The sequence below is a fragment of the Wyeomyia smithii genome, chromosome 2 (genome assembly GCF_029784165.1).
Source record: "Wyeomyia smithii strain HCP4-BCI-WySm-NY-G18 chromosome 2, ASM2978416v1, whole genome shotgun sequence".
NCBI lineage: Eukaryota > Metazoa > Arthropoda > Insecta > Diptera > Culicidae > Wyeomyia > Wyeomyia smithii.
In genome coordinates this window covers 123,053,808-123,077,043 of record NC_073695.1, presented here as the reverse complement: position 1 = coordinate 123,077,043, position 23,236 = coordinate 123,053,808, and the positions used below count along the sequence as shown (strand labels likewise).

General features: G+C 34.5%; 2 protein-coding genes across 12 annotated transcripts in view; both read right to left on the bottom strand.

Moving 5' to 3' along the window:
• Nucleotides 1-999: 999 nt before the first annotated feature.
• Nucleotides 1,000-23,169, bottom strand: LOC129725784 (uncharacterized). Of its 2 annotated transcripts, none has more exons than XM_055681992.1 (2): nucleotides 23,030-23,169; nucleotides 1,000-1,848 (listed from the first exon to the last, which is right to left on the bottom strand). In XM_055681992.1, the coding sequence occupies exon 2, from the start codon at nucleotides 1,762-1,764 to the stop codon at nucleotides 1,075-1,077; it is 690 nt and encodes a 229-aa protein (XP_055537967.1). In that variant the 5' UTR covers nucleotides 1,765-1,848; nucleotides 23,030-23,169; the 3' UTR covers nucleotides 1,000-1,074. The 2 variants fall into 2 exon arrangements, with proteins under 2 accessions (XP_055537967.1, XP_055537965.1); XM_055681990.1 differs by lacking the exon at nucleotides 23,030-23,169 and adding an exon at nucleotides 2,376-5,420.
• Nucleotides 22,821-23,236, bottom strand: part of LOC129725783 (lachesin-like) — a 56,978-nt gene continuing 56,562 nt past the window's right edge. For all 10 annotated transcript variants that reach the window (XM_055681986.1, XM_055681979.1, XM_055681988.1 and 7 more), the window contains one exon: nucleotides 22,821-23,212. In XM_055681986.1, the coding sequence (XP_055537961.1) occupies nucleotides 23,085-23,212 (128 nt within the window). In that variant the 3' untranslated portion in view covers nucleotides 22,821-23,084. The remainder of the gene's footprint in view (nucleotides 23,213-23,236) is intronic.

Genomic DNA, 23,236 nt, shown 5'->3' with positions numbered 1-23,236 from the left:
AGGTAACTTCTGCTAGTTTACAAAACCTCGAAATAAAAAGAAAAACGAGCATCGCCCAATTAAACGAAAATGTGTTTAGTAAAGCGGGCAATGTATGCAGTTTGCGAGAATGCGAAAATGAACGGGAAAAGAAGGTGTGACTTTTTAGGCTTAGAAAAAATGTTCCCTCGTCCAGACGAAAAAAAAACTTTTTTTCTAAGCCTAAAAGTCACACCTTCTATTCCCGTTCATTTTCGCATCCTCGCAAACTGCATACATTGCCCGCTTTACTAAACTTAAAATGTAAGTCATATGACAAAAATGAAATTAGTTCGTAACGAAAAATGTGATTTTGGAGTATAAAAGTTGTTCGGTAAAAATTGATTTAAACAAACATTGAGTTTAGATCTGTACTTGGGTGATGTAGATTTTGATTCTTGGATAGTTTTCGCATGATTTAGGCAAATAAAAATAAATGGCGAAAAATTTTTTTGTTGGTAGATATAACCCCTTAAGCACTAGAAGGTAGGGTTTTTTTGTTTCGTCTGCAAAAATTTACAAAAAAAATTTTGCCACTTTTACAATACTCTTCTATATCCAGTTGCGTCGTTTACCGCTTATGGTGTGACCACAAGCCACGACAAATCAACTCTCGTCACGTTCGATATTTGTAGATTTCAAGGCAACCCATGATACCGTTGAACGAGAATGACTATAAAAAATGCAGGAATATAATTTTCGGACAAACTTACGTGTATGATTGGAACTGGTATGATCCCTTCTTCCTTTCTACATACACATTTTACTAGCGGGCTAGATAGCCTCTTAATGTGCTAGTGACTGATCTAATAATCAAACAACAAACAACTTTTCTAGCGGCAGGACTTACGAAAAAACCACGTTAGACAACAGATAGGAAATGGAGTGTGACCTTGAACTCACACTTCCAGCTTTGGCACTTCATTCGAACTTCATAACTGGTACATTGTTTTGGTTTTGCAGCGACTAGAACACCTCCTCTTTATATTGAATATTATTATATTTACATTATTTTATTCATCATACACTAAACATTCGTCCTTTGTCACTAAGTATTCAACACGTTCCTACAACACAAGATGCGGTACTCGATTGAAATATTGTTCCTGCGGGACATTGTAGATGTTGTGAGTTGAGGTTGCTATCACAGAAGTAATAGAAGCGACAGTCAATGGGATCGGGGAACAGTCCAGCGGATTCACAGCGATACGAATTATCTTCATCCGGTGGTGTAGTACTAGAGACACCTTGTCTATCCATACATCGACCGTCATTGAATATTTGATCACCACTACAACGGTATAGTTGAGGATAAAGAGCACGAGACTGAGTATCAACGATACAAAGATAGTAGATGTTATTATTTCCAGGCCAGCTATTCATTTCTCCTGCACGTGAACAGCTCCATTGCAACGTAGTGCAAATAGTATCATTGCGATGCAGTGAGCAATCCCCTGTTGCGGCCGAAAAAGCCATTGTATCACAAACCATATTTATAGACACCATGTTTTGCTGTTCTTGACGGCACAAATGATATCGTTGGCAATCAAATGGATTAGGAAATACCCCTTCAGTGTTACATACAAAACTGCCTTCTTGGCCAGGGCTGCAAGCACCAACATTTTGAGAACAACCTCTTTCTAGTACATTGCAGTAAAACCCGTTATCTTCGTCGCAATCCTCGAAAGGCTGGGGACGCCATTCACCATTTATGAACAGACATTGTGCGGCCGTACGACACGTCATACAGATGAAGCCTTCTCCGCTGCAGGTAGAAGTTTGAAATTCAGTTATCGAAATAATTTTTTGGCCACTTACAATTATCGTCACCTGAAATGTTAAAGAAAAAAAATTTTTTTTTACTTATTATATTTATTATATGTACACATTGTTCTTAAACGCTCTCTCTCTCTTTTCTGGCTTTAACTAGTTTTATTCTTAACACTTTCACTTTTCGCCTTATTCATGGGCATCACATGAAAGATTGCAGGTTCGAGTCCCGTCTGGATGATGTATAATTTTTCGAAGTCTAAGTCACACTTTAGTCCTTGTTTTTTTCTCATAAACGCTGCCTGCTTTAAAAATACACTTTAATAGATTTTTACGTTCATTCCACCAAATTTACACCAAAATTTGCGAAAAATCATAAAAAGACAAGCAATAACAATATTAAGGTTCCGACATCCAACAAACTCTCAGCTCCAAACCAAGGAAATTCTTAACATTATTATCGATAAGACCTAACATGTTTTCCGTTTATTCACTCATTGTGTTACATTCCAATACATATTCACACCAAGAAGTAGTGAAGTTTATGCGTATGTCTTAAGTGCATTTAATGCGCAATTGATTATTACCGTTGCAAGTAAAATGTTGATCAAAAACCACGAGGTCATTCTGTACAGAAAAAAGTAGTAACCGTACGATATTTATCTAGCTGCTCTATTACTAAGGAGCGAAAACACCTTGACTAACAATCTAGCCTTATTGATATGGATAGCCTAAAACAACTGAATATATACCTGCGAAAAAAGGCACTGCCAAACCTCAGCGATGACCTTATCGTTCAGTGTTCCCGTGTCACAGCGATTGCTTGGAGCAAGTTATATCGCAAGGACGTAAAATTTATTAGATAACGAATTTTCCTTGCAGGGGATTTTTTTATTATCGTATGAATGAGTCTCCAAATTTCATTAGTTTCCGATAGGCAGATTTTTGTTTTTACAAGGGAATTTTCAAAGTAGAAACTTTTCTTAGTTGGTTTATCGATAAAAAATTATTAGTTATTTACTATGACTTCTCTAAAAGGCTCGAGAAAAAACCTGTCTCGGGAAAAATTCACCAATTAAGTTACAACCAATGTTGATTCTACAATCTTGGCTTATAGCTGCCTGAAATATTCAGTATCCATATGGGCTCCTTTTTCTTCTACGTAGCGAAGCTGGTACCTCAGAAACACATAAATCATATTTGTAAATAATAAAGTTGTTAAAATTATTATAATTTCTGACATAATTTGATGGAGTCCTAGTTGCAGTGTGAGTTGCTTGTATAAGAAAGCAAAGTTGGTTATGAGAATCCATCAATTCTGTAACATGTTAAATTTAGTTGTCATCTAAAACATCACCTTCAGAGGTAGATAAAATTGTAGATAAGGTTTGGTGAAATTTGTGGATTCAACACTGGTGAATACTGTTCTCGATTAATCCAGAAATCAATCATTCAAACAGTCGTCGAACATGAACAACTCTGACGACTAATGAAAAAGACGTACCGTAATTGGTTTACGGTAGCCATATGATGTAATAACCTATACTTGCTTGCCTGTCCCTCCATGAATCAAAGCTGAAGTGACTCGTGCGGTTCTGTTTATTAGACATAATTTCAGCCAAGTCGGGACTCAAACACAGGGTGGGTTGCTAATTAAACCAGCATTGTATCTTGAAGCCAACTGTGTAATCAGCCATAAATGCAAATGATTTTAAGTAACTGATTTGTTTCAAAACTACACAAATTAAAAGTTATATGGAATAAAACAATGTAAATATGTATTATTTTTTAACAAGTTGTTTTAAAACACAAATAAATAAGAATCGGAATCTAGTGAGCAAATTCAATAAAATTGAGAAACCTATTCTGGATTGTTCAAATATGTGCTTGAGAATATTGGTTGAAGTTCTTAAGCCATACTTTAAAATTTCGAAATTGCAAAATACTAAAGTAACCTGCACAAATCGCATTTAATTGAATTATTTTTAGAATATTTTTTTAAATAATAATTTCTCGCTGAACCATAAAGCTAGGAAACTTTTAATATCTATATACATAGTACATTTTCGTTTCTAGTACTTTCTAGTACTAAACAATACAACGTAAAGCTCGTCAGAGCTTCCTATAAAATTCCTCCAACTTTTTACATTTTGCTTCTGCGCGTTCGAAGATGCTTCAGAAGCTTTTAGAAAATAAGTACTGCAAGGAAATTCGTGTCAACAGCAAAATATAAATAAGTTTAGCGGTGTTTTGAATCATTTACGGTGCAACACCGATCATTGATGATATAATTTTTATGTTGAGCAAAGTATCTAAATGCACTTTGTGCTTTTGGTACTATAATTATAGTTGAGATGGTGCTGTTTCGACTTGATTTCGCTATATTATTTTACTTGAGAACTGCTTGTTGGTACCCTGAATATTTTCGAGATTTTCATGGACGTTACAGGAAATTATTGCATGATGTTTAGTTGTTTAAATATTGCATCGATTTAAACATTACACTGGTCGACAAGAGCGGTTGTCCTAAAATACAATATAGTTGCCTTAAGAAGATCATAGTTTTTCAACCATTTCTGTGAATTTGGACGTTCGCATTCGGGAAAATTGATTAAGGTCTCCGAGAAACCCCTCCCCGTTTTTGTGAGACGCAAATATGTCTGTGTTTTTCTCCAATTTTTCAAACAGATTGAGCAAACACTGGGAATTTTCATACGTATCAATTGCTCCATGTATCAAATCATGTCAGGTGGATGAAGTATGGTATGTAAGTGTGAATTTTGGGGCTTCCAAATTATTTCACTACAAAATCACAAAACTACGTATTTTTATAAAATTCAAACAACAAAACCGTTCTTTAAATTTTAGGCTCTACATTTTTGCGGTAAGATCACCTGGATCTATACATGATGAAATATTTATTTTGGCATGCAAACATTTTGAGAAAAAGCAGTTTAAATTCACCAAAGTACGTATTTTCATGAAAACCTGATTTTCTCAGTCTTCCACGGTAGGTTTCAACTTAGCTCTTTAATTTTCAAGCTCTATATTTTTAGAGTAACGTCTTCTGCATCCAAAGATGGTGAAGGTTTTTTTCTAGCATGCACAGATTTGGAGAAAATATAGTTTTCATAAGAACTCCTACTTTAGTGAATTCACTGCAAAAACTAAAGGTATAAAAGTGCTCAAAAGGGCCGAATGTCGTATATCACTCGACTCAGTTCGACGAGCTGAACATTTTCTGTATGTGTGTGTGTATGTGTGTGTGTATGTGTGTGTGTATGTGTGTGTGTATGTGTGTGTGTATGTGTGTGTGTGTATGTGTGTGTATGTGTGTGTAACGCTCTCCCAATCTCACTCGATTTTCTCAGAGATGGCTGGACCGATTTCAATGAAATTAATTGCAAATGAAAGGTCTAGTTGCCCCATAAGACCGTATTGAATTTCATTGTAATCGGATTTCTAGTTTAGAGGTTATGTATCAAAATGTAAAAATCACGAAACATCAATATCTCAGAAACTACACAACCGACTAAAACAAAATTAATTTCAAATGAACGGGCTACCTGAAAAACCCTTAACTTTTGAATTTTATTAAGATTGAACTTGTGGTTAAAAAGTTATGGAAAGAAACGTGTTCTGGAGACTATTTAATCTCACTCATGTTTCTCAGAGATGGCAGGACCGATTTTCATAAAATCAGTGTCATATGGAAGGTCTCGTTGCCCCATAAGACCCTATTGATTTGTTTAGCAAACGGATCATTACTTTGCCTGTTATGTTTAAAATGTGAAATCCAACTATGAAAAGAAACATATTCCGAAGACTACATAAACTCACTCACTTTTTTTAGAGATGGTTGTACCGATTTCCACAAAATTAGTGTCAAATGAAAGGTCTAGTTGCCTCATAATACCCCATTGAATTTTGCTGTAATTGGTCTGTACTTCCCATAATTCAAAAATTGGCTAATATGCCATTTTTACCAAAATCGAGAAAACAGTTTCTCGTGATGGTACACACCCTAAACAAGGTCCCTACGGAAGCCGATTGTCAAAAAATGCATTTGGGAAGGCAGCAAACGTGAAACAATTTTGGCTAATATCCAAAATAATTGTGAAGTTGGCTAATATCCAATATGAACCTGTGGCATGTTCACGAAACAGTGTATTATTACTGTACTGTGTTTCTTCCAACTTTCGAAAGGGTGTTGTAGCTTGGTGGTTACTGGGGACAGGTGAGCGATCGTAAGGCCCTTGCATCAAATTTGACTTTTTCAAGAAGAATATTTGATGCTACAAGAATTTATTTGTTGTGCTGCGGAACCCAATGATCAGAACGAGTGACTGTTTCCTTCTGTCATGAATCTTTACATTTAAAAAAATTATATTTAGCTTTTTGATTGGGAGTAATATTAATAAAGAGAAGATTCAGATTTCATTTGGATTTGATGAGAAAAAATAGGAAAGTGGATTGTGAGATTACCATGAATAATAATATTTTCGTTATATTGTTATATTGCTGCACATAACAATTGGCTCGTCGTCCTTTTCATCCTCACTTGTGCTTCCGTGTTGTTTTATTAAATTTAAAACCATTTTCATCATCAACGAGTACGATATAATTCACATCGTATGGATATTAGCCAAATTGCACACCGTTTTGTCAACTGACCTTTCGTTTATAAAAAAACGGCTACTGTGTTAAAAATACGTGGCGGATGTAATTTTTCTACAGATTTCCCTGTTTCAACTCAACGGCATGGTTCCAGCATATATGAAGGGTGATATACTCAATAAAAAAGCTGTCATAAACAGTCAAAATATGTTGTACCGACAAAAAACCTACAAATGCGTTTTTCTCGATTTGATGCCTATGGCATATTAGCCATTTTTTTAATTATGGGCAGTGTAACTTCGTCTGTAATGTATCGAAATGTGAAAATCACGAAGCTTCATTATCTTAGAAACTACACAACTGGTTTGAACAATATTGATAACAGATAAACGGGCTAGTTAAGAGTTCACTGATGAATTATTATCGAACACGTGGCTTCAAAGTTTGGCTTCCCTTTACGTTCCCATTTCATTTGATTAAGCAACCGTTATGTGTTAAATTGTTAAAACAACGAAAGTCTATTATCTCAAGTATTACACGACTTATTTGAACATAACTAGTGACATACAAACGAGTCATCTCTCAAACTTACAAATATCAAACTTCATAACAATTTGATATGTGGCTCAAAAGTTTTGGAAAGAAAAGAAATTCAAAAACTATTAAAAACTATACCTGCTTTGATCAATATATATGGCCTCAACATGATTTGAATGTGGTATCGTACTATTTGAACGTTGCTGGTATCGCTTGTGATTAAATTGTTCGAAATCGTCATTTCTTTTATTTCGATATTTCTCAAGCACTAACATTACGTCAAATTTCATATTTTATACTTCAACTACAACATCAATATTGTAGAACCCAGAGAGTGAATATACCTTTTCTTTGGATTTAAGCATTCATGTAAATTTATTTATACAAATAATAAGTTTGAATGAGAAAGGCTGAGTCCGACCGCTAGGTGGAGCAATTTAGGTTTTTTGTTTTGTTTATGCATGCTCACCTCTGCGCCAAATGGCTTCGAAACAAGCCTTGTGCAAGCGCGATGTACAGTTCCAACTGAACTACACAACAATGATGGCACAAAGTTCACGAAAAACCCTTTTGAAAGCAAAAACCATCCTGTTTCGACTGTGTATCATTTTCTACAAACCTCAAGAACAATTCGCCAGGAAAGAAATGAAAGACCGGCCAAAGTAACGGTCAAAAAAGGACTTCGTTTTTCTTGTCAAAATCAAGGTTCAAGTGCAGTGATTTGGTCCAGTGAATGTACCGGGACTAATGATTGGAGAAAGTTTTGTATCAACTTCGTTAAAAACATCATGCCGATAGATGGTATATGTTAAGGCCAAATAAAGCTTCATCACATTACGGCAAAAACACCAATGTCCCTGAACAACCATTCGACCTCATTTGTACCCAATATACGCAACCCAACTATCATGCCACAGTGTCATCCTGCGTGCAACCGAAGATTTTTTTGGGATTTTGTTCACAACCTCTTTTTTCTTTTCTTTACAATTCATAGCCGTAAGATGTCAAAAAAGTACTGATACATGATTTTCCAAGAAAATAAAACAAGAAATCCTAAAAAATATAATTTTTGAACGAAAGTGCTGTTTTTGTATTTTAAAATTGATATTCATTTTTCGACAAATGCAGCCTTTTTTATTTAAATTTGATAATTTCATCGTGATCCTTAAGAAAATTTACATAAAAATAACTATTACCCCGATGCAATATGAGTAAATCTCGCGATATATCATTTTTATAAAACCTCTTCTGAATTTCACCATTTTATATCAAGCAATTATATTTATTTGAAAATGTCTGTCAACTTTCTGACACAAAGCACAGCCCAAAAAATGATTTTCAAAAGTTTTCTGCCAATCAAAAAAGCAAAGCTTGGGTGCTGCATTCTGATTCGGAACTTGACCTTCTGTTTATTATATACAGACTTCGCAGTCTACTGTTTAATGTACAGGACAATTGCGGGGCTGGCGCTACGATCCTACGACACAAACAGTCTCTTCCGAGCCGAGACTCGAACCTATAACGACTGGTCTGCTTGGCCAGCATCGTACTTCGAGACCAACTGGAAGAACCTTCCAGGTTGCTGCCCATCAAGAAATCCAAAAATATTTTTTTATTTTTTTGCAGCAATGTTGCCATTTTGCCTCTCGATTATTTCCCAACAATTAAATTTTTCAATTCTTTAATTTTCATTTTCATCGCTATTTTGTTATACATTGTTTCATTTTACGGCATTATAAAATTGAAAATAATTTTATTTAAATTTTCTCATAATGATGGAATGAACAAATATGATAAGAAAATAAAAATGAACATACCTAACAACAAGTTGCTTGCTTTTTTGTATATTTTGCGTGTTTTTATTTTTTTTTATGGGGAGCTGCGTTCCGCGAGGTTGCAGAGTCCGCCTTGTCGAGAAGATGATCGTGGGTTCGGATCTTAGTAGAATCAGGCAAATTCGATGTCGAAAAGGACTTAAGCATCGGTTTATTCTCAGGGTTCCCCACAACTCATCCTTCCTTCACGCTGAATTCTATAATCCCTTGGTGTGACTTCCTCAAAACAAAATAAGTCGACACCGAAATTATATTTTTTTCAAAGTGAACTTAGATGAATAATTCCCCCAGCTTTGGGCCAAATCCGTAATAGTCGTTCATATGGAAGATGCATTCAAAAAGTCGGCATGATGGTTGTACAATGCTATTGTTTCAGCGCCATGAGAAAGCTTCATCGGAAACGTGTCTTCATGAGTAATAAAGCAGAAAAAATCCAAAATTTTAGTTGTCACCCGTTACTATATACTGTGTTAAATAAAACTTTTTCAACAAATTTTGCAATATTTTGCTAAACCATAATAAAAAATCGCGTCCCTCAAACATAATTTTATTTTTAGAATTTGTTTTCCAAAAAAGTCGTTTTTGCCTTTCTCCCAAAAAGGTATGGCATTCACTGAAAAACCCAAAGGTACAAAAGTGCTCCAAATGGTCGAATCTCTTATATCAATCGACTTAGTTCAACGAGCTGAGCATTTTCTATGTGTGTGTATGTATGTAACGCTCTCCCAATCTCACTCGATTTTCTTAGAGATGGCTGAACCAATTTCCATGCAATTAAATGCAAATGAAAGGTCTAGTTGCCCCATAAGACTCTATTGAATTTTAATGTAATCGGATGTGGTTATATATCAAAATGTGAAAATCACAAATCTTCATTATCTCAGAGACTACACAACCGATTTGAACAAAATCGGTATAAAAAACAGGCTTTTTTTTAACCATTTGGATAATAATTTTAAAATGATTGTACATGTAGTTCAAAAGTTATGCAAAGTAACGTGTTTCAAAGACTGTTTAAACTCACTCACTTTTCTCAGAGATGGCTGGACCGATTTTCACAAAATAAGTGTCTTATGGAAAGTCTTGTTGCCCCATTTATTAATTTTATTGTTATTGGACTTTAACTTTGTCAATTATGTATAATAATGTGAAATCAGGCTATGAAAAGAAACATGTTTCGAAGACTGCTTGAACTCACCCACTTTTCTCAGAGATGGATGGACCGATTTTCACGAAATAAGTTGCAATAGAAAGGTCTAGTTGCCTGATAAGACCCTATTGAATTATTATAATTGAATTCGTCTGTTATGTATCAAAATGTAAAAGTTATGAAACTCCATTATCTCAGAAACTACACAGCCGATTTGAACAAAATAGGTATCAAATGAACGGACTGTCTTCAAAACCCCCAACTAACGAATTTCATGAAGTATTGAATATGAAGTTCAAAGGTTATGAAAAGAAACGTGCTCAAAAAACTTTTAAAATTTACTCATTTTGCGAAAGAAGGCTGGACTGATTTCAACAATCTTAGTTTCAATTTAAAGGTTTAGTTGCTTTATTGGTACCCATTTCATTTGATTATAACACTAGCTGACAAAATCGAAAACAAAAATGCTGCTCTAAAGCTCACAACAGTTTTTTTAGTCAATAATAATAGTATATTTGACACGGCTAGCTCAGCTCACAACAACAACAAAATCACATAAATGGTTAAAAAGCTATAACTTTTCATTTTCTTCCGAGTTTGACCTTCGGGGCCACACTTGTGTTGACCAGTGTAATCGAACATTTATTTTAAGCATCATGTGATGGCAACTTCCGGTTTCTGTAAAACAGCCGAAAATGACCAAATACCTGCAACTATGAGTATCTCTGGAATCAGAAGCTAAAAATTTACCACATACACCATTATGAATTGTAAGATGGCGACTTTTGGTTTCTGGAAAACGCCCGAAAATGACCAAATAACACCCAATATGGGTGTTTTTTAAACCCGAATGACGCTCAGGGGCCAGAAAATGTCTCCAAATGCCATTTTGATATCCAAGATGGCGACTTCTGATTTCGGAAAAACTGCCGAAAAAGACCGAATATTACTTAATATGGGTATTTCCGTAATCGAAATGATGCATAGAAGCAAAGATAACTAGAAAAGGATACCCAACTTTAATATTTTTCATACATTTTGAATACGACCGATTTCCGACGGTTAGTGCTGCCATCTGATGACTTAAATTCTCATAAAATTGTCACTATGAGCAAAACTGATTAATCGTGCATAGTCCGTCATTGATCGTTGAGCTGTTCAAGATTGTATATGAAAAAGGTGTAGCAGTTCTTCTACCAACACTTAAAGTTATGTCGCAAGCCAGGTTTCAGCACCATAGTGCATATGGTCAGGTTCACCGGGGCACCCGATTTTTGCTTTATTACCCTCGGCAAGAGTGGAAAACTTGACTGTAGAGCGTGCTCAGAGCGGTTATCAGGAAATTCTGATGGTACGTTCAATTTTAAATGATGCGCCCATTATTCTTGATTCTTCCGGAAAATTTTGTCATTCCGATAAAAACAATCATTTCAAATGATTTGCTTTTTGACTTTGATCATAACCAGTGGCCGAATCGTCGTACATTTGCAGACTATAAATTAATCGCAAGGAAGCAATGAATTTGGAATGTTTAAAATTATTAAATTAAACACAAAAATGGGCGAGACGAAGTTGTCCGGGTCCGCTAGTATCATATAAATATATAAATCATCATGGTATCGAATGTTATTTCACAAATCGTCATAATCTTTTGAAAAGCTGTATGAAAACCTAAATTAATCTACCTAGCGGTCAGACCCAGCCTTTCTCATTCAAACTTATTATTTGTAAAAATAGATTTACGTGAACGCTTAAGGTGAAACCTCATTGAATCCAAAAATGGCCGACTTCGAGTCACCACTTCGAAAGCACAAGACTCGGAAATACTCATTGCGTTCCCTATGAAAATTCTATTTTATGTTTGCTTCACCACAGCAAACATAAAATAGCATTTTCACAGGGAACGAATTAACTTTTTCCGAGTCTTGTGCTCAAGGATGGAAAAAATCGTACCGCATAACAATTATTCGGGTATCATTCCTGAACGTGCTATTCATAAGCTTTCAATCCCAGCAAACCATCGCTTTAAAAAGTTACAAATTATCGCTTGCAAGAGAAAACTTAAAGCAGAGAAAACTTGCAAGAGAAAACTTAGAGCACTTCTTTGATGATTTTGTTTCAGTATTACCTGCTTTAGGCGGAGCGAGCAATATATAGCGAGTGTTTCACGAAAGAATCGTAAACGATCGCACTCAAGCGACCGCAACGATTCTTTCAAATGTTGGTTGCTTGTAGGTGGAATTCGGCTACTCCACGTCGTGCTTTTACCGTGATGATTCTTTGTGATTTCAAATATCACATGCTAATGCATCATGCTACAATTTCCGTTAGCATTGATGATACCTGCTTGCTCTGGTAAGCAAACAGTTGAACGCAATCTAACGTTCATTTGGATTCATCATGCAGAAAAAACTCTCTGGTTTGAATCAATAAAATGTTTTATTATTAATCTATTCAACGATTTGTTTTGTTTCAATCAAAAGAACGATTCATTTCAATACAAACTTTTTTTTTAAACAAACCAACGACATAGTTTGAAACAATCCCGAAACGCTACATCTGTTTTAATCAAAATGGTTTGTTTGTTTCCAACGTGTTTTTTATCGAAACAATTACCAATTTTATTGTTTCTGCTAATTACTTTTAGCGTGCAATATCTAAGCAGTTTTGTCCTGTCAACCTCCATTGATCATCTCGAAGTGAATTGCTGGCATTTCAGCGTTACAAGCTGCCTAACTTTTCGGTCAAATTTCGAGTTATAGTTATTGTACAGTCTTTGAATTTTCGTCTTTCTATTAGAACAGTACTAGGTTTTTTTTATTTCTCTTTCTTAAGGAGATTTTCAGCCTTCGGCTGGTTCATCTCCGGACAGTATTAGGTTTTAATTTCAATATTGAAGCTGAAGGTATGGCTCAGGAATTCATCGAAAAAGAGGAAGTCAAATATGATATGCTCAATAGAGAGCAAATTGAGCTTTATCTTTTGTTGAAGTCATTTGACTTGTCGGATGATAGTATCGACTTGTTTCTAGGTGAGTATTGAATTTTAAATGATACTTCCGTCAGTAAAAAGTAGTACTCTTATGAATAAGAAGTTTTTCTTAAGTATGCACACTCTACTGCCACAAAGCGACTCCAGGTTAAAAATAAATCGTTGAATCACTTGCTTATAACTTGTGTGTAAGCATCATTTTGTGAAATGGTGTTTAATTACTTGTAGATCTAGATATCGAATGAAAGAAATAAAGATCTTATTGGAATTTGTTGTTCACTACAGTTGTAGCTTAGAAGGAGATCTATAAATGCCCCGAATATCATTTTAGAAGCAAGATTCATAGAGTGAATTAATTATTTATTCCATGTTTGTTGTTTGTTGATATCAAACAATTCATGTTTTTTTAAATAATAATTGACTGATACTTTTTATCACATTTCAGAAAACGGATACAAAATAGATCTATGCCGTTAATATCAAAATTTACTAAGGACGGTGTTTTGTATTCCAAAGGCTATGCTATTTTTTGTGCAGCAGCACGAAATAATCAACACGTTTTGCCTCTTAGATTCAGTGTTATTGCCCGATAGTAGTGTTACAGTTTTTGCCCAAAAATTTGATATAATTACATTCGAAGACCATATTCAAATATTTCAAATTGATGTTGATCATGTAGTTGCTCTACAGAATTTTCAAACACTGAGTTCAAGCAAAATAAACTTGCATCAAATAGATTCCTGTCTTTATTGGAGATATTGCAACTTTTTGAATATGTTTGATGTGTTGCCCAGAATTATACTAATGATGACTAATCCTACCTAGCAAAACATTGTAAAACACCTTCGCGAATAAATCATTGTTCTTCTCGGACTATTAAAAACATTGCTCAATAATAGGGTAAAGTCTCCTTCATTAGATCTATTGATAACATTCATCGACAAAAAAGAAGCGTTTACCCTGTACACATCAAGCTTCAAATATCGATAAAATTGACAAATAGGGTATCGGTTCTATTATCATCAGGTTTTACCTATTATCGTCCGGGGGTGAATAATGTCCTAGAGCATTAACTTCTTGCATGATGGTTCTTCACAATGCAGACCTTTTTCCCGCAAAAAATTAGTTCTCTATGACTTCATTAACCCCCCGAATGATAATTGGACAAACCTGATGCTAATAGAGCTGATATCCTAATTAATTTAGCTTGAAAACAATAAAAAAATTCATTGAACAAAAAGTTTGGTTTGAATCAACAGACGTCCCTGTTTAATTTAATAAAAGCCTTTATTCGATTTAATAAAATGTCGTATTGTTTCAATAAAATCTGTTAATGTGTTTCTAGCAAACGATTTATTTGAATTGATAAGATGCTTTTATTAAAATAAACTGCCCATTTTGTTGGTCAGAAAACAATCGAAACTTTTTATTAAAACAAACCAAAATTTATTTGATTTGATTGAATATTTTTCTGCGTGATAATATTGTATCACTGGCGATAACATCTCAAAAATCTCGCGATACTGTTGAATGCAAGTGAACTTGGATTCAACAAATACTAGCAAAGCCTTGGTGCTACATTCCGTATCGGAATTCGACCTTCTGTTTCACTATACACAGACTTCGCAGCCGACTGTTAAGTGTAAAGAACAATTGCGGGGCTAGCGCTACGATCCTACTGACACTAACAGTCTCTCCCAAGCCGGGACTCGAACATACGACGACTGGCTTGTTAGGCCAGCATCGTAACTCGAGACCAGCTGGGAGATATTTCAACTATCGTGTTTGAATCATTCAGTCTCCTTCCATGGTATTTGGAATTCTTAGAAGCGAAAAACAATCAGCAGCGTTTCTATGGAAAGCTTGTACGCGAGTGGAAATAGTCAAACGATACCTGATGAATCAAAGAACACATTTGCAAGAAATATTGCTAGTGAGAGAAAATTTCCATGCTTGCTTGTGCTTTCGAAAATTCGAAGTGGTGACTCGAAGTCGGCCATTTTTGGATTCAATGAGGTTTCACCTTAAACCCAATTAAGGTATATGCACTTTTTGGGTTATAGAATATTGATGTTGTAATTAAAGTATAAAATATGAAATTTGACGTAATGTTAGTGCTTAAGAAAAAAAAAAAGAAATGACTCCTAATTTAGAACAATTTAATAACGAGCGATAGCGGGAACGTTCAAATAGTACGATACCACATTTAAAATATGTTGAGGTCATATATATAGATTAAAGCAGGTATAGTTTTAAATAGTCTTTGAATTTCTTTTCTTTCCAAAACTTTTGAACCACATATCAAATTGTTATGAAGTTTGTTATTTGTAAGTTTGAGAGATGACTCGTTCGTATGACACTAGTTATGTTCAAATAAGTCGTGTAATACTTGAGATAATAGACTTTCGTTGTTTTAACAATTTAATACATAACGGTTGCTCAAGTTCGTTTATAATCAAATGAAAAGGAAACGTATAGGGCAGCCAAACTTTGAAACCACGTGTTCAATCATAATTTATCAGTTGACCCTTAACTAGCCGGTTCATCTGGTATCAATATTGTTCAAATCGGTTGTGTAGTTTCTAAGATAATGAAGTTTCGTGATTTTCACATTTCGATACATTACAGACGAAGTTACAGTCCGATTACAGCAAAATTCAATAGGGTGTTATAAGGCAGCTAGACCTTCCATTTGACACTAATTTTGTGGAAATCGGTCCAGCCATCTCTGAGAAACGTGAGTGACATTAGATAGTCTCCAGACCCGTTTCTTTCCATAACATCTGAACCACAAGTTCAATCTTCATGAAATTCAATAGTTAAGGGTTTTTAGGTAGCCCGTTCATTTGAAATTAATTTCATTTTTTGAGGTTTTAGTCACCGTATAATTTTATTCCCTTCGGATGGAAGATCAACCATCCAAAGGGAATGAAATTAATTTTGTTCAAATCGGTTGTGTAGTTTCTGAGATATTGATCGTGATCGTATCGTTTCGTGATTTATACATTTTGATACATAACCTCTAAACTAGAAATCCGATTACAATGAAATTCAATACGATCTTATGGGGCAACTAGACCTTTCATTTGCAATTAATTTCATTGAAATCGTTTCAGCCATCTCTGAGCAAATCGAGTGAGATTGGGAGAGAGTTACACACACACATACACACACATACTGAAAATACTCAGCTCGTCGAACTGAGTCGAGTGATATACGACATTCGGCCCTTTTGAGCACTTTTATAACATTAGTTTTTGCAGTGATTGCTATACCTTTCTAGGAGAAAGGCAAAAACATCAGATGTTTTAAATCTTTTTTAATTACTTCTCAAGAAAGTTGGTGGATGATAATTTCGAATCAGGTGGTATAAGGTCGATTGCAGTATTTTTCATAAAGTACGAGAACTTATGGGATTATATACCTCGAGAATAAAGAGCAAAGTTTGATTGCAGATCCACTGAAATAAAAAAAACTCATATTATTTCATTAGTTTAGAAGTGTCCCGGCACACTTCATTTTTTGAGGTTTTAGTCACCGTATAATTTTATTCCCTTCGGATGGAAGATCAACCATCCAAAGGGAATGAAATTAATTTTGTTCAAATCGGTTGTGTAGTTTCTGAGATATTGATCGTGATCGTATCGTTTCGTGATTTATACATTTTGATACATAACCTCTAAACTAGAAATCCGATTACAATGAAATTCAATACGATCTTATGGGGCAACTAGACCTTTCATTTGCAATTAATTTCATTGAAATCGTTTCAGCCATCTCTGAGCAAATCGAGTGAGATTGGGAGAGAGTTACACACACACATACACACACATACTGAAAATACTCAGCTCGTCGAACTGAGTCGAGTGATATACGACATTCGGCCCTTTTGAGCACTTTTATAACATTAGTTTTTGCAGTGATTGCTATACCTTTCTAGGAGAAAGGCAAAAACATCAGATGTTTTAAATCTTTTTTAATTACTTCTCAAGAAAGTTGGTGGATGATAATTTCGAATCAGGTGGTATAAGGTCGATTGCAGTATTTTTCATAAAGTACGAGAACTTATGGGATTATATACCTCGAGAATAAAGAGCAAAGTTTGATTGCAGATCCACTGAAATAAAAAAAACTCATATTATTTCATTAGTTTAGAAGTGTGCCGGGTATCTGAACGATCGGTTTAATAAGTATTTTATTTTCAGTGCAAACTGGAACGTTTTTTCTCGAAAAAAAAACACGTTTTAAGCAAAGTTAAACTTCGTTTATCAAAAATCGGTCGTTCAACGACCGGGGAATTTATTAACGAACATTTTTAAAAAAGATGAAGAAAATCGGTTCAGTAGTTTCACCGCAATCGTAACCACGGCAAAGTCATTTGTTGAGAAACACTGTTCTGAGATAAACGCGTATAAAGTTTCAAGTTAAGCTTATGCGGCCGTGGCGAGGCACGCTGCAAATCGCTCTAACTTTCTCCTTATTGCCCGGATCTTTATGAAAATTTGGGAAAATGTTCTCAAAATGTTGTACTTCAATATGATGCAATTTTTTTTTTCGATTTTTTGAAAAATAAAAAGGTATATTACCCCTTAATACAAAATAAACTGAAACTAAACTCTCTTGAGCACTCTCATATTGCTTTTCTGAGCCACTATGTTTTTCTTTTATTAAAGGCAGAGCTTTTGTAGTGTTCAATATAAAGTTAGGATAGTTAACGGCGTCGTCCGGTCGTATGTTTAAAAAGTATTTTTTCAGCTTGTTCGGCGTGCGACCAGACCGTACCAAGCGCCAAAAACTTTATTTCGAGTAATCGGTGTTCAAGGTTCATCCACCCCGTATGTTTTCTGCAAGTTGCAACAGAGAATTTTTGTTTTTAAATAATTTTTAAAATAAATTTAAAATAATTTTTACATCCACTGCACAGTGTTTTATTTTGCTGATTTCGTGCGCAAAATTAATAGCGTCTTCAAATTAGATTTTAGTGATATATTTATTCGGAAAAGTTTCTATGTATTTTATTGTTTTCTTTTAAAATGTACGATTTAGTGATTCACCATCACCTAGAAGTGATATGGAAAATTTATTTTTCCAGGACAGTGAGATAGACAGCTAGTGTCTTCGAAAAAGTTGTGTCAAATGGTTTTACTAGAAACTTTGTCGAAGGTGTCGGATTTCTGTCTCTTATGTTAAAAAAGATATAAAAAGTTTTATATGCAAAGTTCACTCAAACCATAATTTTAAATATAACTTTTTTTCCTGGATTTTCTACATGTTTTAAACCTTCTACAAAATTTTTAGCCAAACATAAATTCACATTTTTGATCTTGCTATGATTCAAAATAAAAGAGTTATTCAACAATTAACGGTTTTTCAAGGGTAAGTTTAATTTCAAATTACTCAGCCGTACGCAAAAATACGCAGATAACTTTTTGATGCTCTGAAAGCACGTCTATTTTACTTTCAAAAAAATATAAAATCATTTGTCTAATAAAGTCTTTTCGGTTGTTTCAATGAAAAAAATCTTTTGCATGAAAACTCTAACTTTATCATATAACTTTGTTATTTCTAAATATAACGTTTTACAATCTTCAGCAAAAATATAAATCCAATAAAATCGCGTATTTTTTCAGAAGGCCATAAAAATATATATATAATTTTTAGTCACAGTTTTTTTTGTGTGGACCCTACTACGACCAGTAGTTGTGTGATCTATTGTGGCATTGTCCAGACGTTTTTGCTGTTTGCACATTTCTGTTTTTTTACCATTTTGCAGTGCTACTTATTGAGAAGTAACCTGCTCCGTGTTATAGTGCTTTTTGTCTTCTCCTTCAGACTTAGTAACCTACTTCCTTCCTTATCGACCTTATCATATCCTCCTGCAGGCTATCACTCTAAAAGCATATAACGTGCTATAGTCTATGATATTATCGAAGCTTTAGACCAGTGGTTATTAAGTCTGGAGGGAAGTTATAGTACTTTTTGTCTTCTCATTCAGATTTAGTAACCAACTTTCTTCCTTATCGATTCTATCAAATCCTCCTGCAAGCTATCACTCTAACAGCATAGACGTGCTATAGTCTATGATATTATCGAAGCTTTAGACGAGAGGTTATTAACTCTGGAGAGAAAATTTTGTGTGAAAGAGCCTGAGAATAAACCCATACTTAAAGTCCTTTTTGCGAACGAATGGTTTGGTTCTACTAAGATTCGAACCTATCACCATTCGCTTGTCAAAGCGGACTCTGTAACCTTGCGGCTACGAAGCTCGACAAGACAATACACAGTTAATTGTCATCTTTGCTGTCTAGCTGTCTGTCTCACTGCCCTGAAAAAATAAGTTTTCCGTATCACTTCTAGGTGAAATAATCACTAAATCGTACATTCTAAAAGAGACACAATAAAATAAATAGAAACTTTTCCGAATAAAGTATATCACTCAAATCAAATTTGAAGAAGCTATTTATTTTGCGCACAAAATCAGCAAAATAAAACACTGTGCACTGGTGTGAATGAGTCATTTTTTTTTTTAAATGGCACTTGGTTCGGTCGGGCACACGTCGACCCTTTATAGACTGAAAAAATAAATAAATTTTAATGCTGTATAATCCATCTGTATGAATAGCATGTTAAATTATGATTTCAAAATGTATATTGTTTAAAATCAATCCTGCATTTAATCTCGAACTAATTTCGATTTTTGATAAAGTTGTAGACAACCTCTAGAAAGTTTACAATAGTTAGCTGATCATCGATTTATTCAAAAATATACAATTACCTATGAATAAGGTTAGTTTTTTTGAGAAATTTTTAAGGAAAAGTTTTAACATGTATTCCCCAAGAGAGATATTAAGTTAATAAGATAAACGAGGGCCTTCGCGCGTCTCACACATCTACAAAATGGCAACATTAGTACTAAGATACTCTGGACGACACGGAGCTGCTGGTGTCAAGATTTCGTTACGTATAACTGTAACATAAGGGCATCTTCAGCGGTGGTCCAATTCGTTGTTTTGTTCTATTTTTTTGGAACAAACTCTAATTCACTGCTGCACCGGTAGTGTAAATTTTGTTTTATACCAGATCTAAATTGAAAAAATTTGAAACTGGTATATGTTTCGGTCTATTTTTGTCACTTTTTGGAACAAGAAATAGATCATTCCAAAACCCATTGTACGCTACCAATAGGTGGGTAAAATGTCATATTTCAATTGAATACCTCATTTTAGCTATTTTCATATAAGCGTTTTGCGAGTGTTGGGGAATAAACAAAACAAAGATTTTTTATCACAATTCACAATTCATTTTTGTGGATTTTCTGAAGAAGAAAATGAACAGGTTTGTCGTTTTCGGCTTCAAGGAAACCGATCAGCAAAAGAAGGGAATTCTGGAAGACCATAACCGTAGGCTCAACTACTTGATTTGCAACCGTCAGCCACCAGGATGACAAATATGTTGGGTATTTGTTAATCGCCTTAATTGTACACTCAAAGAAATCGACACGACACTATAAAGTGTTTTGCACTTGATTTCGCCCTACTGGTCCAAACATATAGAATTCATATGCGAAACACTTTAGAATTATTTATCGTGCAACACCCCATTTTCAAAAGGAAAACACTTTCAATTCTCGTGATATGACATACAGACATAAAGTGTTTGGATTTTGAATCTCAAATGAACGTTTACCGAGCTTCGAATGGTTTTTCTTCGATTTTAAAATGAAGATAGTTTTACATGGAAGTGATTGCATATTACATAACCACAGATAACAGACATCCAAGCTAATTTTGCTTCATGTGTAAAAAGACGCAACAGTTTTTCAGCATGTCGCAATACATAGTATGGTGGCGCTAAGAACACTTAGTGGTCAATGATTCGATAAAATCGATAGTTTTCCAGCTCTTATCGATATTATTTCAATAAGAAGCGTTGCCGTTTTTCAATGTAGAAATTTTGAGCAGTCGTAATTTGTACATGATCGACAATTTTATTCAATGCCAGTTTATATTTGCGAAAAATTTGTTTGTTTTAGTGTTGATATGAAAAAAAAATACACAAACCTCACAAAAACAGTGTTATATCGTTGCAAAAACAGCGACTCTACTATTTGTGAGAATTTTCTTGCGTCTGGCAGCTTTGACTATAATCCAGCGCTGCCATCACTAAAGTGGTTAAAGTCGCAAGTTGCAGAAAGATGTCGTTAGCATTCCAAACAAGCAAGAATTTGAAATTTTACACACGATTTCGCGAATTTTTTGTTCTAGCTTGGATATCTGTTATCTGTGACATAACCTTTATTTTATTTATGAAATTTAAAATTTAAATTTTACTATAATAATTCATCGCCAAATATAATCTTTACTTCTCTGTTGAAGAAGCCTGTAAGGCAAACAAAGAATTTAATTAATTGAATTTAATTTTAATTAGTAAACAAATACTTGCCTCTAGCGTAAAGATGCTTTCATCAGAATCTCTGTGATCTTGTGCTGGAAGAACGAAATAAAATTAGAATTCGATTCTTTTACGTGACATAAATCACTCACCTTGCCAAATCTTACAGATGCATTCCGGAAAATCGTCGAACTTCTAAGCCGTATGACACCTGCTGACTTCTCATCTTTCGCCATTTTTCTACTTTTCAGCACAAACGGCACTTCATTTGACATATAAAAACAAAACAAATCAACTGAAAGTGTTTCGCACAAGATAATCACTGTGATGAAACAGTGGGGCAGATTCAAGTGTAATTCACTTGAAAGGGATGTTGGAATCATACATAAAAGAAGTGGCGCTCATGGATGTAAGTTGATGTGTGTGACAACTTGAAACGAAAGTGAAAAATGATTGAATTCGACAAAAAAAATTCTTCTAATAACAACGCGGAGTCATTTTAATATCCAATTGATGAAACACTTGGATGGAGCGTGCGCAGTTTTTTCAGTGTAGTGGGACCAGAGCAGACCTTAAGAAGCCAGAAAAATGTTCCTCGGAGACAATGAACTGAAAATGTTCAAAATGCAGGCTTGTTTCAATATCCTCAAAACCCAACCCAAGTTTGAAGAACTGCAAGATTTTGAAATATTGATGAGATGAAAACGGAAGATGAACATCTACGCGATCAAATATTTTTCGCTAACCTCTGAAGCTCAACTTGTAGCAGAAATTTTTTGATCATACTAATCCATCGTGAGAAATGTCACTAACGCTCGGGTCAACCCACCAAATCCATAAAGCCTTGTGGATATAAAGTGTCTTGCCAAAGTAATCGTTTAATGTGCGTAAAAATTATCGAATTTCCGTTTGTTAAATATTGAGTGCTTTTTATTATAACAAGTCTCATAAACTGATAGCATGGGGTATTGAATTGTTGACAGTGTGACAGATGTCAGCGGTTTAAAACAACAAGATATACAACACCGGTGCGGAGAACGAAAATTTGGTCTATATTATCTAGTTCTATTCTGGTTTCGCTGGTGTAAATCTAGTATAAAGTTGTTTCAAAAATAGACCACCGTTGAAGATGCCCTAACGGAATGATAAAATTTGAAAATAATGATATTTCAATTTACTGTTACTGCAAAAAAAATCTACGCATCTCTCGATTAAATAATGGTTTTGACTTCAGTTTAAGAACATTTCAGAATAAAAATGGGATCGAAGGTTGTTTAGCGTTATGTAACTTTAAAGGGCCAACCAATTATTACTAACGGATCAAACTTTTTATTACATAGGGGGGTGTCTGAAACCTAGATATTTTAATTACGCAATGTATGTAACACACCTTATCAACAGCAAGAAAACTCTACCAGTAGCTTACATCTACTACTCACTATTGGTGACGGCAAACACTTTGATAAAATGGAATTCAAAATCTATTCAGGGAGCAATAAGGAAGACAAAAAGAGTTTGTATAAAACATATATTTCCAAAACAAAAACTAACTTATACCTTGCATTATTTTTCAGGGACAGTCTGTCCATTGACATTTTCTATCATACCAAAATGAGCATAAATAACAACAACCAAACATTTCATATTACTATAACCAATCGACACTCGAAACTTTTCAAAAAAAAAAACAATCATTCATAAAACAGCTGAGCAATACTACCCTGTAAAACAGTTCTAGACTTGGCGAAGTTCGAGTTTGTTATGATTGTTATTCTTCAATGAAGTGTATTACAGTAAATTGAAAATCCTACGAACAGCACCAACATGAATGCTTGTCTCTTGTCTCGGTATGGTATTACTGACGAACTCCGATGTTCGTGGTACATGGCAGCCGGGTGATCTCCTGAAAATTGAGTTATAAATATGA